The sequence below is a fragment of the Rhinatrema bivittatum genome, chromosome 2 (assembly GCF_901001135.1).
Source record: "Rhinatrema bivittatum chromosome 2, aRhiBiv1.1, whole genome shotgun sequence".
Lineage (NCBI taxonomy): Eukaryota > Metazoa > Chordata > Amphibia > Gymnophiona > Rhinatrematidae > Rhinatrema > Rhinatrema bivittatum.
This window is the reverse complement of record NC_042616.1, coordinates 683,127,811-683,147,550: the sequence shown is the minus strand read 5'-3', so window position 1 is coordinate 683,147,550 and position 19,740 is coordinate 683,127,811. Positions and strand designations below refer to the sequence as shown.

The following is a 19,740-nucleotide window of genomic DNA, read 5'->3' as shown; positions in this document are numbered from 1 at the left end:
GCATAGAGTCCAACAGGATAAACATCCTGCATGAGACTAAATACAAAATTGAATCTTTATGGGTAGAAATCCCTTGTGTGTCAGGGAAGACTACAGTGATAGGGGTATACTACCGTCCACCTGGTCAAGATGGTGAGATGAACAGTGAAATGCTAAGAGAAATTAGGGAAGCTAAACAAATTGGTAGTGCAGTAATAATGGGAGACTTCAATTACCACAAACAAACTGGGAGTCAGTAGATAACCACAGAAATAATCTAGTAACAAAAATTGTGGAAATCGCAATATTGTAAATATTAGCCTAAGAAGGTGTCAGCAAGCCTGACGTTATATGTCTTTATAGCAGACACTAACCGGTCTACTCAATCATCCACCTTCATCGGTTTGGGCAATAAGAATGAGCTGTCCGATAAGAGTCTGATATACTTTGAATTCCATGGAGGACAATTTCAATTAAAAAGAAAAAAGTTCTATAAAATAATTTTTGTAGTATTCAAGCATTAAAAACCGATGAAGGTGGATGATTGAGTAGACCGGTTAGTGTCTGCTATAAAGACATATAACGTCAGGCTTGCTGACACCTTCTTAGGCTAATATTTACAATATTGCGATTTCCAGACTTCAATTACCCCAATATAGACTGGGTAAATGTATCATCGGGTCACACTAGAGAAATAACGTTCCTGGATGGAATAAATGATAGCTTTATGGAGCAATTGGTTCAGGAGAGAGGGAGCAATTTTAGATCTAATTCTCAGTGGAGCACAGGACTTGGTGAGAGAGGTAACGGTGGTGGGGCCGCTTGGCAATAGTGATCATAATATGATCAAATTTGATTTAATGACTGGAAAAGGAACAGTGTGCAAATCCAAGGCTCTCGTGCTAAACTTTTCAAAAGGGAAACTTTGATAAAATGAGAAAAATTGTTAGAAAAAAACTGAAAGGAGCAGCTACAAAAGTAAAAAATGTCCAAGAGGCGTGGTCATTGTTAAAAAATACCATTCTAGAAGCACAGTCCAGATGTATTCCACACATTAAGAAAGGTGGAAAGAAGGCAAAACGATTTTAAATGTGCTACTTGCTAATATCATGGAGTGCCATCTAGTCCTTCTATTATCCAAAAGAGTAAATAACCAATTCACATTTACCCATTCTAGACCTCTCATGATTTTAAACACCTCTATCATATCCCCCCTCAGCCATCTCTTCTCCAAGCTGAAAAGTCCTAACCTTTTTAGTCTTTCCTCATAGGATTGCTGTTCCATCCCCTTTATCATTTTGGTCACCCTTCTCTGCACCTTCTCCATTGCAGCTATATCTTTTTTTAGATGCAGCGACCAGAATTGTACACAGTATTCAAGATGAGGTCTCACCATGGAGCGATACAGAGGCATTATGACATTTTCCATTTTATTTACCAGTTTTATTTTCCAATTTTATTTACCAGTTTTATTTACTAGATTGCTTTTTTGACTGCTGCAGCACACTTAGCCGATGATTTCAATGTATTATCTCTTCAACTTGGAGAAGAGACAGCTCAAGGGAGATATGATAGAAGTCCTGAGGTCTATAAAATAATAAGTGAAGTAAACAAATGTGAATCGGTACTCTTTCAAAAAGTGCAAATACTAAGGGATAACATTGAAGTTACTGACAGGCCGATTCAATAAAATGTGCGGGAGAGCTGGCACGCCGAGTTGAGCACCTGCTCTACCGATGCACGCCCAGGCACCTCTCCTGGGCACGCAATTCTTTATTGAAATGAGGCCGGGCACTAATAAAAAGGTGCTAGGGACAATAGCACGTCCCTAGTGCCTCTTTATTAGTGGAAGTGGTGGCTGTCAGCTGGTCTGACAACTGATGCTTAATTTTACCGGCATCGGTTTTCGAACCTGCTGACAGCCACGGGTTCGGAAAATGGACGCCAGCAAAATTGAGCGTCTGTTTTTGAACCCACTGACCAATGGGCAGATCTTTTTTTTTTTTTTTTTTAGTTTTTGGTGTCTCCGACGTAATATCGCTATGATATTAAGTTGGAGGGTGTACAGAAAAGCACTTTTCCCAGTGGTTTCTAAGTTAACGCCTGCCTTTGAGTGCTCGGCTGAGCACACCGTTTAACACACGTTTCGACACTTGTTTTCGATGCTCTCCTATTATTCCTTATACTATAAGGGGTAATAGTGCATGGAAAATGCGTGGCCAACCCCCCCCGGGTGAATAACTAATAGGCTCATCAACATGCATCTCTTCTTGGCTTGTCTCTTGTATTCATTAAATGTCACTATCCAGCAATAGTCTGCAAGCATTAATGGGCTCCATTTGCTCTGATACCATTTTTCCATTGCTGCAATGTACTAATGAAATTACCTGCCACACTCATCGCTCAATGCTCCCACAGTCTGATGGAAAAATAGCTAGATGAGAGTAAAAAAAAATATCTTTAGTGACATGTTGCAGCCAAGGCCTTTGTATGCCTTTAGGAGGTTTTCCACCAATGCCTTGTAATTGCCTTGTTTCTGAAAAAATTTGTTACCACTAACTGGAAGGCTATCCACGCCATCTTTTTCTTGTCATGCAATACATGATTAAATGCAACATCTCAAAGAAGTTCAAAAATCTGAGGACCAACAAAGACACCTTCCTTTATCTTAGCTTCACATAACCTTGGAAATTTATGATGCAATATGAGCTTCAGATTGTATCATTCATTGTTGTGCTGAAAAGTAAATACTGTCCAAACACAGTCATACATATATTCCTAGATTTAGTCAAAAATGTATATTAGTCATTTCCGGTTTAATATGAGATCCTTTCCCTTCTTAACTCATTTGTCCTCTGCAATTTCCAAGTCGCATATACTGACCCAGTAGCATATTTTGAAAACTAAAACCAGTCAACAATTTTAAGCATCATTTTCATTCACAGTGATCCAGATTTAATAAAGTTTGATTACATTCATTTTCGAAGCATTTTGGCTGTAGACCAATGAAATAAGAAAAAATATTTGTTTATCAGTGCATAATTAAGCTCTGGAATTTGTTGCCAGAGGATATGGTGAAATGTGTTAGTATAGCTGTGTTTTAAAAAACAAAAAAGGTTTGTACAAATTCATGGAGGAAAAGTCCAAAACCATTATTAAGGATGAGCAGCATGAACATAAGAACTAAGATATGCCATAACAGTAGCCAATCCAAGTCACAAGTACCTGGCGAGTACCCAAAAATTAAATAAATCAAGAGCTACTAGTACTTATTAATTAATAGTAGTTTATGGATTTTTCCTCTAGGAACTTATCCAAACCTTTTTTTAAACCCAGTTAAAATTACTGCTGTAACCACATCCTCTGGCAATGAATTCCAGAGCTTAACTATGCTCTGAATGATAAAGAATTTTCTTCAATTTGTTTTACATGAGCTACCTGCCGACTTCATGGAATGTCCTTGGTCCTTCTATTATCTGAGAGAGTAAATAACCGATTTACATTAACTTGTTCAAGTCCTGTCATGATTTTGTAGACCTCTATCATATCCCCCCCCCCCCCCTCCAGTCGTCGCTTCTCCAAACTGAACAACCCTAACTTCTTTAGTTTTTCCTCATAGGGCAGCTGTTCCTTTGGGATCCTGCCAGGTGCTTATGACCTGGATTGGCCACTGTTAGAAACAGGATACTGGGCCTGATGGACCATTGGTCTGACCCAGTATAGCAATCTTATGTTCACATATAGATTATTGTAATCCATTATTCTTCACTAAGAGCACCACAATTGATCCAGAATACTGCTGCTCATTTTGTAACTGGAGCATCAATCAGAGCACAATGGCTAACCATTGAGTGGAGGATCAAGTTTAAAGTATTTACCCTGATTTCTAATGCCATTAAAGGTTTGGCACCCCAATGTTTCAGTGCTGTATTAAAAATGTATCTTCCCTGTCATACACTTAATTCATCTTTTTGGAATTTTAGACATCCCTTCCATCAAATTGATTGTCGTGCTGAGTCACATGAACAACTGTTCAGAGGTGCTCACCCTGTCTTTGGAACTCTATTCCAGAAGAACTTAAGAATGAATGGTTGCTGACTTGCTTAATGAAGCAGCTAAAAATTTACTTAAATGCTATGGCTTATGACCAGCTATCATAAGAATATAAGAAGTTGCCATATTGGGTCATACCAAGCCCAGCATCTTGTTTCCAACAAAGGTCAATCCAGGTTACAAGTACCTGGCAAGTACCCAAACATTAAGTAGATCTCATGCTACTAATTCCAGTATTAGCAGTGGCTATTCCCTAAGTCAACTTGATTAATAGCAGTTAATGGACTTCTCCTCCAAGAACTTATCCAAACCTTTTTTAACCTAGCTAGACTAACTGCACTAACCACATCCTCTGACAGCAAATTCCCGAGCTTAATTGAGCATTGAATGAAAAATAATTTTCTCCGATTTGTTTTAAATGTGCTTCTTGCTAACTTCATGGAGTTCCCCCTAGTCCTTCTATTATCCAAAAGAGTAAACAACAGATTCATATTTACCCATTCTATACCTCTCATGATTTTAAGGACCTTTATCATATCCCTCCCCCCCCCCCCCCTCAGTCATCCCTTCTCCAAGCTGAACCACCCTAACCTCTTTAGCCTTTTTTCATAGGGGAGCCATTCCATCCCCTTTAGCATTTTCTCTGTACCTTCTCCAGTGCAACTATATCTTTATTAGATGCGGCGACCAGAACTGTACACAGTACTCAAGGTGCTGTCTTACCATGGAGCGATAAAGAGGCATTATGACATTTTCCATTTTATTCACCATTCCCTTCCTAATAATTCCTAACATTCTGTTGGCTTTTTTGACTGCTGCAGCACATTGAGCTGACTATTTTAATGTATTATCCACTATGACATCTAGATCTTTTTCCTAATAGGGAACCTAACATCGTGTAACTACAACATGGGTTCTTTTTCGCTATATGCATCACCTTGCACATGTCCACATTAAAGTTCATCTGCCATATGGATACCCAATCTTCCAGTCTTGCAAGGTCCTCCCGCAGTTTATCACAATTCACTTGTGATATAACTATTCTGAATAATTTTGTAGCATTTGCAAATTTGATTAGCTTACTCATTGTATTCCTTTCCAGATCATTTATAAATATATTGAAAAGCACCGGTCCAAGTACAGATCCCTGAGATACTCCACTATTTACTCTTTTCCACTAAAAAAAATTGACCATTTCATCTTACTCTCTGTTTCCTGTCTTTTAACAAGTTTGTAATCCACAAAAGGATTACAAACTCCTATCCCATGACTTTTTAGTTTTCTTAGAAGCCTCTCATGAGGGACTTTGTCAAATGCCTTCTGAAAATCCAAATACACTACATCTACCGGTTTACGTTTAGCCACATGTTTATTAACCCCTTCAAAAAAAATGAAGCAGATTTGTGAGGGAAGATTTCCCTTGGGTAATTCCATGCTGACTGTGTTATATTAAACCATGTCTTTCTATATGCTCTATGATTTTGATGTTAGAAATTAGGTAATTAATCTGTGGTTTTGTAAAAATGAATTAATTAAAATGGGTACGAGTTGCAGGGTTACAAAGCTTAATCATAATTTATGAACGGCAGCACAATAGTTAGGCCTGCATAAGCATTTGTTATTCCTGCTTAAGTTCACCAGTCTCAACCAGCAGAGTCCAGTTTTTATCATTGGTAAACTTGAATGTGTTTTTAATTGACTAATTTTGTTTCATCAGGTATTTATGTGGATTTTATACATGTTTTATTGTTAATCACAAGAGTTGATTATTGAACAGGATATACATTTTTAATTAAATAATAAATAAGTACATATTTGCAACAGACCTGTGCAAAGAGCATAACTGGGAATTCTAGGGCTGTGATAGTCTCCCTTCCTTTAAGATTTTATTGATGAAAAGTTCAGAGTCTACACATTCATAGCTCACAGTTCCAAAGGTTATGATGGTTAATTTATTGTTAATCGATTGTTAAGACAGGATGCTAACTCAGGGCAGTATACTTTTATAAATCACAGCTGGTGTCTTGGGTATACGATTTATAGATTTTTTAAATGTCCCATCCATGAAGCTTAGCAAGCTCTCTCAAGTCATGGGCTTTGAAGGTTGCAAGGAATATTTTCTACATTTTATAATACTGAGAAAAATCAAGGTTATGTATGGGTTATGTCCAATGACAAACACTATGGTGCTGAGCAGAGGATGCTTGGTGAAAATAGACTTTAAGAGGGTAATTTTCAATAGTGTGCATAACTTGGCACATAAGCAGGTGTGCCTAAAGTTATGAGCATATTTTATAAATGGTACAGCAGGAGCCGCATAAATATAAAATGCTACATATTTCTGTCCCAAAAGTACACGCATATGTTTTAGCATGCACACATTTTTTTAAATGCAGGAATCTGCATAGTTTGTATACCTTTCAGGGTAATATTGGATTCACCTATGTCTTTAGAAGGACAGATGTCTTATATGATCTAGGTAACATACTATCAGTTATGTTTAATACATCATTTGCATTCTGTTTTTAATAGGAATTCTTTTCATATATAATACAATAATTTCTTACCAAAATTGGATTATTGCAATGGTCTGATTGTGGGTCTTCCAGGGAAGCTCCTGAATAGTTTACAGGCTGTACAAAACATGACGGCCAGGGTTATCTGGGGCTGCAATTGTAGGACATTGGCACAGCCACTTTTGCATCAAGTGGCTGTGCCAATGGCTGTGAGAGCAAAATTTAAAATCTTGAAGTTTGCATTTAAAATGCTGTGGGAAAACGGCCCCTCCTATCCTTGTGACAGGTTGCATTAGTATAGCCCTACTATAGGGCTCCTCCCAGGCTGCTATGCTGATGGTCCCAACAGATCAGTCTGTTTAAAAAAATAAATAAATAAAAATTAGATTGCATAACTGCGTGTTCTTCACAGTGGCACCTCCCTTTCGAAATAAGCTGCCTCCCCACATCAGATTAGAACTCAATTACCTGACTTTTAGGAAGTATCTGAAAACAGATCTGTTTACCTTAAAGAACTGATAGGTTAGGGAAAGAAATAAATGCAACTCAAGGTGGCACTGACAGATTATTTTGTTGTTGTCTGTTTGGGGTATTTGTATTGTTGAATTTGCATTTCTTTTATTGTACACCACTTTGGTCAGGGATGTGGTTAATAAATGCTTTTAAATAATTGTATAAAACTACACACGTATGTTTTTATGCACAAAAGAATTGTAATGTGTGTGTGTGCACGGAAGCAGGTATTTTATAAGGTTGGCTGATATATGTCAATATCTCACATGAAAATGTTGACTTGTGCATGTTCTTCCAAGCAAATGTTCACCCAGACCGCCAACATTTGCCCTAGAACCTGAAAACTGCGGACAAACGAGAAATCAGATTAATTTCTGTGATTTGATTAACGGTGACAAGTGACTTTAGCATATAGCAGCCACAGAAGAAATTCAGTAAACAGTACATAAGACATGCTTTACAGGGTGGTGAATTACATGTGAGGGCCTATTTTCTCAATGTCTAGGCAAGTATTAATGAGGTGGACATACCTTTGACTTTAACAGTTGCTTTTTCCTTGATTGTTGAACTGTTATAAGCATAAAGTACAGAATCCATTAATAGCAACCGTTTTCTAAATTATAAAACAAGGAAGATTTCCTAACTAATAGAAGTATAAATTCGTAAGCATCTGTGAACATGATGTTGCGTGTCCCAGTTGTGGCAGGCGCGCGACGGGCCTACTCACCTCCGGCATCCGGCTCCTGGACCCGGCCTGTCCTCCCTGGAGGCAGTGGCTAGCCGCTTGTGCTCCTGCACCCCCGCTGCTCCTCGGCCTCTCGCTGCCCCTCTGCGGGCTCCTCTAGCTCTCCCTGTTCTTCCACGGATGACTCCAGTTCCCAGCGGGTCTCCCCACGTGTGCCACGGGGAGACGCCGCCATCCAGCAGCCAGCTTCCTCCTAGAAGTGCCTCTTCCTCTTTTAAAGGAGCCGCGGCGGGAATCCTACCCGCGGCCCCGGATGATGACACCATCTGGCCCTGCTACTTAAGGCAAGGCCCACCACTCATTCCTTGCCTTGGCAACAGGTCTCCACGCTTGTGTGCTCGTTGCTCGTCCTAGTTCCAGACTTCATTTCTGGTTCCTATTCCTGATTTCGTTCCTGGTTCCTGTTCCTGATATCGTTCCTGGTCCCAGTTCCTGATTCCATTCTTGGTTCCTCCCTAGCCTTGCTCGGACTGAGTTTCGGCTTTGACCCCTCCTATGCTTGGACCACGCTTGGACTGATTACCGGCTTTGACCCTTGCTTCGTTGGAATTATCCTCAGGACTGATTACTGGCTTTGACCCTGCTTCATTGGAACTACGCTCAGGACTGATTACTGGCTTTGACTCTTGCTTCGTTGGAACTACGCTCAGGACTGATTACTGGCTTTGACCCTTGCTTGGTTGGAACTATGCTCAGGACTGATTACTGGCTTTGACCCTCGCTTCATTGGAACTTCGCTCCAGATGGATTCCCATGCTTGGCTCTCGCTCTACTACACCTTGACTAGCTCTGCCACCTGCCTCGACTCCAGCCTGTTTCCAACTATGCCTTCAGTATCTCTTGGACTTGTCCCTCTCAGGCTCCGGCCTTCTGCTATCTGGGCGTCACCTGCTCTTGTGTCTGGCCCTCCTTTGACGCCCGGGCCTCTGGACCCCTACCTTGTCCGGACCTGCCTCGGTTCCTCCGATATTTCTGCTGGTCCCTGGCTACCTGCTTCAACACCCACTGAGGGTCATCTCATGGAGGCCCACCTAAGACCATCCGGCCCTGGCACCCAAGGGCTCAACCTAAGGGGAATGTGGGCTGGTATTGGCGAAGCTCCAGTCAGCTTCTGTCTCCTAGTCTGCTCCACCTCCCAACGGTGGGGACCCATGGGGCATGCCCTGTGGGTAGCGTCAACCCCACCTCAGGCCAAGGGTCCACTACCAGCGCAACACATAATTGGAACAGGATGGTAAAAACTGCTTGTGCAGCCTTCCTGAGCAGCTCAACATTACCACTGCCTCTGGTACCTTGAAACACTGTTTGTGGGGGTAGAACATTGGAAGCAACTAAACTAAACAAAGTGAGAGAATATACTATTATGACTTTTCTAGCCTATATCCATTTGGTCAGTAAAACCCAAGTATATACGATAGGCCATCCACAAATCATTTCTGAGAATTTTGCACCTCTGTCAAATTATTATGAAATTGTTAAAGCTAAAGTGAACCCTACAATGGATCTTTTTTTCCTCAATTTTATCTGTCAGAGTGGGCAGTAGGTTTGTTTCTACTGTGACATACATGTACCAAGATCTGTTAGCAGGGGAGCATGCTAACATTTGAAAAGGACGTCCTTGTGGGGACTTGGTGTACCGTAGAGATGGAAATAGCTATTGCAAAAGGGTATATGACTGTTGAAATCTATGGAATTTGGAACCTTGAACAAAAATCTGATCATCGCTGTTCAGAGAAGAGTACATGAACGTGCACCTGTGTCAAAAACAAGAGCCTCAGGCTTTCCTCTGTGATACACAGATGCAGAAAAATAAAACCAGCACATAGCTGACCAGTGAAAAAGAGGGTAGGGTTTTACACACACACCTAATTAGCAGGAATCCTACAAAATATCAGATTACGAAACGGTCCTTAAATTCTCTGGGGACAAAATTTGGTTGAAGAACAAACCTGTCTACCAAAAGCATTGTGCTAGATCCTTATGAACACTCTGTGTACCTTTTACTCCGAAGTATGAGATTTCATCATGCAGACTTATCAGTGATGATGCTGCACATGTGCTGGAAGCACTTGAGAATGCTGTACATTGTCAGGGAATGTAAATGTCTTCATAACCTATTTTAAGATGGCTTACACTTATTTGGAACTGTACAAGCTACTAAACAGCTTGTAAGAGTGATGCCTGTACCATGATGCAGACTGATTTTTGTGAGTGGGCAACGTGAGTAGAACCATCCCCTGGGTGATTATTTAGAGAAGCTGACAAGTGAAATCCCTGCAGATGAGCACATCACAGATTTGTGTCAACAGATCCCAAAATATACATTTGCAAACAATCATGTGGGAAGGCAATCACTTTTAACTCAGCAAACTATAAAATGTTTCACTTTTGTAGCTTAAAGAGTTAGTACTGGACTATAAACCAGAAATCTTAGCACAACAAAAAACTAGCTGTACAGTAAATAGATATTATAAGAAAAAAAGTAGCAGGCACAGAACTGTGTGCCTAAGAAAATAAAATGAGCTGTGATTATGACTGCATACAAATGCTGTGAAGTATCGCCACATTAACTTTCAGTTAAACCTTTTCACTAAAGCAGCTTTAACATTGCTGTTGCTCACCGAATGATGGATTCCTCAGTTTTTTAAATATTCATAAAGAGATCTGTTTAAAAATCTCTTTATCTGTGTCTGTGTATATTTCTTGAGGTATACAACCTAGTCTAAATATCTTTTCAAAGGCTTTAGTAACTTTACAGACTATCTTTGGTTTTAGACTCACTGCCCACACATATATCAACTGGATGTCTATCACAGTCAGTATCTGTTTGCAACCATTATTATAATCGGATAATGAATTTATCCAGCAAATCCGCCTGCCATTGTGCATCCGTGTCTGAGATTAAAACTTTATTTCTTTTAAAATGGACCCGGGTGAATCTGTGTAAAGTATAAATCTCTAGTTCACTAAGCCATTTGGAAACTTGATTTCTATTCACATCTTTATGATATTTTTTAGCACCCTAAAAAAGGGTCACACCCTATGGCCTTTAGGTAATAACACATTTTTATTAAAAGCACCTTGTGCATGGCTCCTACCAAATATAACACTTGTCTCTGTGATTAGTTAAATGTGGCAGCTTGTATTTTAAACTTATTTTTGTTCATTTTTCCAGCATGAGTCAACAGTGTTCACTCCTCTGCAAAGTGCTCCTTAAAGACCTTGTTATATAATTTTTTCACTTTCCTCTTTGTGCCAGGTTTCTCTGACTGTGCTGATCAGTGAAAAAGGAAGAGCTGAGAAGAGAATTTATCTGTAACTGCAGGCTTGAAACGACAACTGTAATGTCAGCTGACCTGCTGTTCACTTGGCAATATATAAATTACCCATCATGCTTTGCCTGTGACATCAGATGTGACCTCATTTCAACATGGCCCTTGCTTGACAGTCTCTCTTGAGTGGAAAACTGAGTAAATTTTTGCAAAACTAACATTTTTCAAGAACCATAGACTTAAGTATGACCTGGACACACATTTACTATCTAGTTTTATCCTGCCCCGATTCTCTTTCTGCCTGCAGGAAATTGTATGCCGTACTCTGAATTTTAGGCAGAAATGGGGAAGGGGTTTATTTCTGCACATGCTCAACAGCGATGTAGAAAAATGAGCTGGGGGCATGGTCTGGGATATTTCTGATGATGAAGACAAAATGGCTAGTGGAGGGCATGGTTAAGATTATTTACAGTGATGTGAAGGGACATGACTTGGATGGAGATTCCCCCCCCCCCCCAGGGGGGGAGTGGACAGGAATTAAATCGGATGTGAATGTTGATTGACATGATCTTTCAAAACGAGTTTGCCAAGAACTTTCATTGTACATTTGCCAAATGTACAATGAAAGTAGTACATTTGCCAAATGTACTACTTTCATTGTACATTTGAATAAAGGTAGAAAATATCTTGAAAAATAGACCACTTTTCTTCAGCAGTCAGAAGATAATTCTTTTTCTTCCCTTACAGCATTTGAAGAATTTTTCTCACTTCTCTCACAGAGCAATGTTATCAAAGGGCAGACTGCAGTTGATTTATGTCATTTATCGATTATGCCAATTAAAAATGTGTCTGTGATAAGGATTCCCATAGAATGGTTGATGCAGCAACAACTTCATCTCTTTGAGCTTTTGATCTAATGATCTCACTGCAGTTTTAGAAGTCATCCCTGCTTTATGAAAATAAGATTTTTGTTGTAATGTTCAACGAGCATTGATTTCAAAGTCCTGTTGTCAATGTTCACTACTCAGCCTTTGCAAATTTTGAGGCGTTCACATATACTGTAGCTGTTAAAGCTAAGGCTTCTGTTGATAGTTTTCCATTAGTGTGAGCTTTTAGTTGAAACTCTTAACTGAAGTAGTTTTCTTTCTTCTAACAACATTGCCTGTCCCAGAAGTGCTTCTATTAGTCTTTCCTGCATGAGTCATGGTGGACAGTATCAACAATGAAAATATTTTCAGTTATATGATATGTTGAAATACAAGTGAAAATATCATCTTGTTCTTCACCATATATTTATTTACAATTCTTCTGTACTGCTTTCTAGTTCAAGAAGAACAATCCTATTCTACGCAATCTTTTAACCACTGAATTTTTACATGTTCTGTAGATTCACTCTCATTTCTGTATCTTTTTTGCAAGATATATTTATTTATTTATTTATAGCTTTTCTATACCGACTTTCCAATAACAGAATTACTGATCAATTCGGTTTACATTTTAAACTTTAACAGTGACAAGTAATTGTCTTACAATGAACAGGAAGAAATAACTTGGAAATAAATATATGAGGATTATAACATAGATACAATATATAAAGCCTAATGTAGGCATTGGCATAAAACATAGGCGTGGAGTTGGGTATCGAATTTAGGACTGTCGGTAGGGTTGGGTATTGATTTTTTTTTTTGGACTGCCAAGGATTTGAAATAGAATTGATGAGTTCTTTGGGGTATTATTTGTGTTATTCATTGGGGTATTCTTTGGGGTTCGAGGATATTTTGGGATTCGAAGATATGCAGAGCTTCATGTCACCTTTGCCACTTCGGTTGCATGTTTGCATTTTTGACATCTTTGAAATATGTAGATGGTCAAGCTTTTTTGCTGAAGCCATTTGCTGTAGATGTTTATCCTTTTCAGCTGAAGCCAATTATCATTATCTGTTTTGATATTGTGCTTACTGACATGATATGATGTGAAGCAATATGTGTGGTATTTTGGGGTAGATTTTAAAATCTTGCGCGTGCTACCTGGCGCACACTTGCACACGCGATTTTATAACGTGCGCGCGCATGTTATAAAATTGGGGGTTGGCGCACGCAAGGGGTGCGCTTTGTGCTTCCTGCGTGTGCCGACATCCATGGCCTTCCGCAGTTCCCTCCCAGTCTGCACCAATTTAGGAGCAGCCTGGGAGGGAACTTCCCTACCCCCTATACTAACCTTCCTACCCCTTCCCCTAACCTTCCTGCCCCCTAGCCCTATCCTAACCCCCCCTCCCCAATCCTTGTCTTACCATTTGCTCCTACCTCATAGCAGGAGAAAGTTGCGTGCGCCGGCACCCTGCCGGGCGCCTCTAGCCACACCCCACCCCGGCCGGACTGCTTCACCCCCTCCCTGCCCCTTTCCCGAGGCCTTGGGACTTACACGCATCCCAGGGATATACACACGTGGCCGGGCCTTTGAAAATTGGCCGGCATGCGTAAGCCCGGCTACGTGCGTAAATCCGCGTGTAAGGTTTTGAAAATTTACCCCTGTGTGTGGTATTTTATGTCTTGTGCATACTTGCAAATATCTTCCTAATGCGTTCATTATTTTCTCCAGCATTCTATATAATTTTTGCAACATTTGTCTCATTTGATTTCTGCAGTGTTTGCTGTCCTCTTAGAATAGGGAATGTAATTTTACATCAAAGGTTTTATGCAATTTGGATGAAATTGTTACTGTGGAGGAAGCGATATTGTCTGCTTCAGATCTGAAACGCAAAATACAAAGTCTGGTATCAGTCAGTGGACTACAACACATGAAAAAATAATTGTGCAATGTTACATTGTTGTCCAAATAGTGCTCAAATAATTTACTAGAAGAATATTTGGGCAAATTTAAGAGTACTTGCAAATGATGTGTTTTTGTCTGAAAGGGAAATAATTTCTTATATTTTTCATTTTTAAACTTTGCCTGTGATTATATCATGGCCCAGTATTCCACTCCTGTGCCAATAAAATACTCTATCAGAGTTCAGTTTTGATTTCAAGGCTCTGTCTTTGTTCTCAAGCTATTGGCCTCAGAATAGGAGAGGGGAATGTTTTTTGTTTTTTTTTTTAGCTGCCTTTCTGTCATCTCAAAATAAGACTACATGGTAAATGCACATCACTTTTTCAGGTATATGTGACCCATACAACATGAAAGAGAAAAGAACAGCTCAGGTATATTTTTTGGACATAACTTATATTCCCATCCCTTCGGTCTACATCTTCTAAGTGCAGCAAGCTATTCCTGGATAATGTTGTATGACAGCAAAAAATGTTTCAACAATTCTGGCTGGTGTAAGATGTACATAGCAAGAGCAAATCTATCTTGCCACATCCCCAGGAATTGCTTGTTGCTCTTGAATCCTGTGGGCTTTATTGATTAGCCCAATGTTTTTATTTGTGAAGTGCTTAAACATGATGACTATCAATTATTTGAGTGCCCTGAATATTAACCTTCTTAATCATTTTTTGTTGCATTTTGTTATACAGAATGTCTGAATGGATCTTGGAAAGAAGGAGGATATGTGCCTTCCAGTACCAGCAGTAGTGGATACTGGAGCTGGAGTGCCCCCAGCGATCAGTCTAATCCCTCTACGCCATCTCCACCACTGTCTGCAGACAGCTTCAAACTCTTTCGGGCAACAGCCCCTCCAGATGATGGTATTGATGAAACAGAAGCAAGTAATCTGCTCTTTGATGAGCCTATTCCCAGGAAAAGAAAGGTTTGCTCAAATATTTTGAATGTGATTTTTTTCATATTGAATAGTCAAGTGCATGTTTTATTTGTAGTTGTTTTCAGTTTATTTTTACTTCTTTGCCCTGAGATATCTTAACATATGTTATATTTTTGATACATTTATATGTGTATATGTATATATATATACTATAACGTTAATATTCAAAGGCTGTGTTTGGCTTTTTTAACTTTAGCTGGACAAACACCATTGTTTGAAATCACCCTCTAACCATCTAAATTTTGTCCAGGAAGTACATGCATTATGAATAGCATACATATTATTACCTGCCGAGTGGGGGGGGGGGGGATAATTTTCAAAAAGGGGGTTTCTGTGGTTAAATTTCTTTTTACCTGTGGAAATCCCTTTGAAAAGCATCCTATGTAAACACAAACATTCATGGAAAAGTTTGGAAGGTTGTGTTGAATGCTATGAGGCCAATATTCAGCTAGATGGAGAGCAGAATGCTTTATATTAATAAAGTTATCTGACCAACTTATATCAAATATTCAATGACTCAGGTGTGCCACTGAAAATATCTGACTATTGGGAAGATAAACAGATGTTTCTTTGAGTAACTTTAGGATGGCTAACTTATAGGGTCATTCATCAAAATGCGTTATGGGGTTAACGCATACGATGATGCATTAATGCATGCCTTAACACCATAACGCATGTGATAATCATGTTGAAGGGGCGGGATTGGGGAGGGGTTTGGGCGAGATTAATTAAAATGAGGAGCAATATCGCACCATACGATAGCATAACTCATGCTATCGCACATTTTTAATGCCGGAAATAACTACACCTTTTTTCCTGGTGTTAAGCTGTGTGATATGCCCGAAGTGGCCATAACGCAATTTGCCTTAAAGATTGCAAATTTGCATTTTGGCCATTTATGGGCTTGGGGAGGAGTAGAGAGAGAGAAAGAGCCTCTGGGGAGGCCTTCACAGTATTCAACTATTTAGTTTACAATATCTTTATTCAAAAACAAGCAACACTGCATTTGTCAGTACAGGAACACCACCAAGAAATAACACAACAGAATAATTCTGTAACATAGTTGTTGGAATAATCCTTATGATATGCAACTCTTTGCCCATATTGTGCAATCCCATAAAGTTTTTATCCCTATTAAGTTCCCTCCCTTCTTCCCTGTGCATCCCGTCTTTCATTAGTCCATTACATTTTTGGGTAGTGAGAGTGGGCGCCGTGTTCTTGTGCGCTCAATCTCTCTCCAAAATGGTAAAAAAGGGGGCGCAGTGGGAAAGACATACCCTTACCCTACCCTCCCTTGCTCCATCCCTCCACATCCCTGTTAACCCTTACGTATGGCTAGAGTCCAATGAGATAATAACTATTTTCTCCTATAAAGTATTTAGGATGGAACTTCGTATTCTACTGGCGAGGCTTTGTATGTACGGATCCCAAATTTCCAGGAACCTGTTCTTGGCATTGGGTGAAGAGCGATTTGCCATTGACTCCATAAACATCATACTATGTATACCATTGCGCCATTGCTAGTAATAAGGGGGTACCATATATTTCCATACCAACAAAATGAGCAATTCCCCTGAGCTAGTAATTTCCTTACTAATAGTTTTCCCCCAATCTTCCTCACATATTTAGGTAGATCTACTTCAAACAATAAAGGTTCTGGTAATAGGGGAATATTTACTCCTAGCAAGTTGTTGATGAATGCCAATATCTTGAACCAAAAGCACAAAACTTTGGGGTAACTCCAAAATAAATGAGTTAATGAACTAATGTCCAGTTTACATTTCACACACTGGGCGGTGGTAGCTATTTGGGCCTTAAATGCCACTTGCTGAGATATAAACGCCCTATGTAGAAATTAGAACTGCATGTCCCATAGGTAGCTGTTGGTAGAAAGGCTCTGCACCTCCTTAAAACATTTGGAAAGGTTGTTGCTCTGCAAAGTGAAACCGTTCTCTTGGACCCGTCGCTCAAATAATCTTGAGAGCCATGCACTTTGAGCCAATTTCTGCAGTTCCTTGTGGAGAAGAGAAAGCGATGCTTTCCTGCGCTCTGTGTGGAAAAAAGTATCTACCTTATCTGTCACCTGCACCATTAGATCCGTTGCATTTAAGGAATGAATATAGTGTCTCAATTGTAGATAGCGGAACAAGTCGTAATTCAAAGCATGTTTTGAGTTCTCGGAAAGATAGAATGACACCGTCACTTGTCAACACATGATGGAGCTATGAAACGTCCTTCTCTTATTCAACTATTTATATCACTATAGGAGGGCCAGATAATAGTTCGAGGTAATAGTATCCTGTTATAGATTCCATCAAGCTAGGGCAAGAGAACATTGTAGAAATATCATATTTGTGAGACTTTCCTCACTCAAAATGATGTGAGATATTCTCCGAGGTGACTGTGCTGTTCGTACTTCTCACTCTGCATGTAAAACTGGCCCCTAAACCCCCACTAACACCTCACCTCGAACTATTAGCTAACCCTGCTATAGAGACTACTTTGAAGGCCTTATAAATAAGGCCTTCAAAGTAGTGTGTGTGTCTCTCTCTCTCTTTTTGTGAGCTGTGAAATAGTAGTTTCATGGGGTAGGAAAACTTTACTACACCCCATGCTATGCTACCTATGTGAAGCGCTATGTTAGCGTGTGGTGCGGTAATTCTAAAATTACCATAAACATGCCCCTTTTTCTTACCTTGGGCATTATCCATGTGATGATATAACATTTTGATGAATCTAGGGGTTAGTTGGATAAGCATTTTATGGGCGGAGTTAAGTTATTTGGCTGACTTAGGGGGTCATTTTCCAAGCAGATCACACGCGATACCAAGATCGGGGTGGCGTCAGCCCCGGAAATGGAGGAGTCGGGGCGGCACTGGGGCTGTCGCCACGAAGACTTCGCCGACAGTGAAAGGTACTCTGCATTTTCGCTGCCAGTTTCGCGCTGAATAACTACACCTTTTATGGTGTAGTTATTTGGCGCACGCTGGCAGCGATCGCACTGTGGAGGTGCGATCGCTGCTGGCTATCGCAGGACCGCCCCCCGTTACCGCGGGATTCAAAGAGCCCGGTGGTATTAGTAAATCCAGCCCTTAGATGGATAATTTAACTCTACCCCCAGAATGCCTCCAGGTCATCCGGCTAAATTTTATACAACTAACTACTTAGCTTGGTAACCTGGAAGAATTCATCACATGGGAATTTTTAAATCCTGCTGTTTGTCTGACTAAATCCTGAACTTAGCTGGAGCAAGATTCTCATGTTTGAAAATAGACCATGGAATCTGTGATTTAATTTTGGATAGAGTTGTGCTGAGTGAATGGTTAAATTCTGTGATTTCCAGGGGTTAGGAAATGTTTGAAACAATAGCCTCAGTAGTAGCCTGTAGTAGTTCTCATGGTGGGCTCTCTCACAACATACATAAGCTACCAATAGCATCAGTAATCAGCCACCACAGATCTCTCATACCCTACTCTCTTTTTGCCTACAGCAGCTGGTCACCAGCATTCTTTCCTGCACTTAATGTGTGCCAGAGGACCCACTATGGCAGATCTTGCTTGTCCTTACTCTGCATGCCACAGTGGCCAGGCACTGCAGTGTCTCCTCCCCCCCCCCCCTCCCCCTGCAACCTAGCAGCAAAGCTGACTGCTGTTATTCTCTCCTTCTCTTTGCTAGGTGCCACAGTAACTAGCCTCTCTGGTTCACTGCTGCTCTGCACTACAGTTCTCTCTCTGTGCCATAGTAGCTGACCACCCTCATTATTTCTTCCATTCTTATGGCTTTTGGAGATTAAGCAACATGAGGTGAATTTTAAGACCCACGCACGTGTGCACATGTGTGTACACATGCTCAATTTTATATAAACGCGTTCATGTGCAAGGAAACGTGCCGAGGCTATTTACCCTTTTCCCAGTTTGTTCTCAGTTCGTCCGGTGTGGGATAGGGTTTTACAATCCCTCCTTAGTTTCCCTTCTCCTCTGATAGCCCTTACATATGGCTCTGATAGCCCTTACATAGGACCCTTAAAACCCCGCTGACTAGTTGTGATTTTTTAAATTTTTTGACTTAACTTGCCAGAAATCACAAAAGCAAAGTTATGCAGTGGGGGACCCCTGACATGCGCTTGTGCGCATAAGTATTTACATGCACACCTCTTGGTCTTCCTTGATGTGCCCAGACTCACCCACACACCGCCCCTTACATAAGAACATAAGATATGCCATACTGGGTCAGACCAAGGCTCCATCAAGCCCAGTATCCTGTTTCCAGCAGTGGCCAATCCATGTCACAAGTACCTTGGAAAGTACTCAAACATTAGATAGATCACAAGCTACTATTGCTTATTAATTACTGTCATAGCAGTTTATGGATTTATCCTCTAGGAACTTAACCAAACCTATTTTAAACCCAGTTACACTAACTGCTGTAACCACATCCTCTGGCAATGAATTCCAGAGCTTAACTATGCACTGAGTGAAAAAGAATTTTCTTCAATTTATTTTAAATGAGCTACTTGCTAACTTCATGGAGTGCCCCCTGGTCCTTACATTATCTGAGAGAGTAAATAACTGATTTACATTAACTTGTTCAAGTTTTTTCATGATTTTGTAGACTTCTATCATATTCGCCCCTCAGTTGTCTCTTCTCCAATCTGAACAGGCCTAACTTCTTTAGCCTTTCCTCATAGAGCAGTCATTCCGTGCCCCTTATCATTTTGGTCGCCCTTCTCTGCACTTTCTCCAGTGCAGCTGTATCCTTTTTGAGATGCAGTGACCAGAATTGTACACAGTATTCAAGGTGCAGTCTCACCATGGAGCGATACAGAGGCATTATCGCATCCTCCGTTTTATTTTCCATTCCCTTCTTAATAATTCCTAACATTCTGTTTGCTTTTTTGATCAC

General features: G+C 40.3%; 1 protein-coding gene across 2 annotated transcripts in view; it reads left to right on the top strand.

Moving 5' to 3' along the window:
* ZNF704 (zinc finger protein 704) overlaps window positions 1–19,740 on the top strand; it is a 390,701-nt gene that overhangs the window by 259,557 nt on the left and 111,404 nt on the right. For both annotated transcript variants that reach the window (XR_003854854.1, XM_029591538.1), the window contains exon 4: window positions 14,594–14,826. Coding sequence is in view for 1 of the 2 variants with exons in the window: in XM_029591538.1 (XP_029447398.1) it covers window positions 14,594–14,826 (233 nt within the window). In the remaining variant the exon portion in view is untranslated. The remainder of the gene's footprint in view (window positions 1–14,593; window positions 14,827–19,740) is intronic.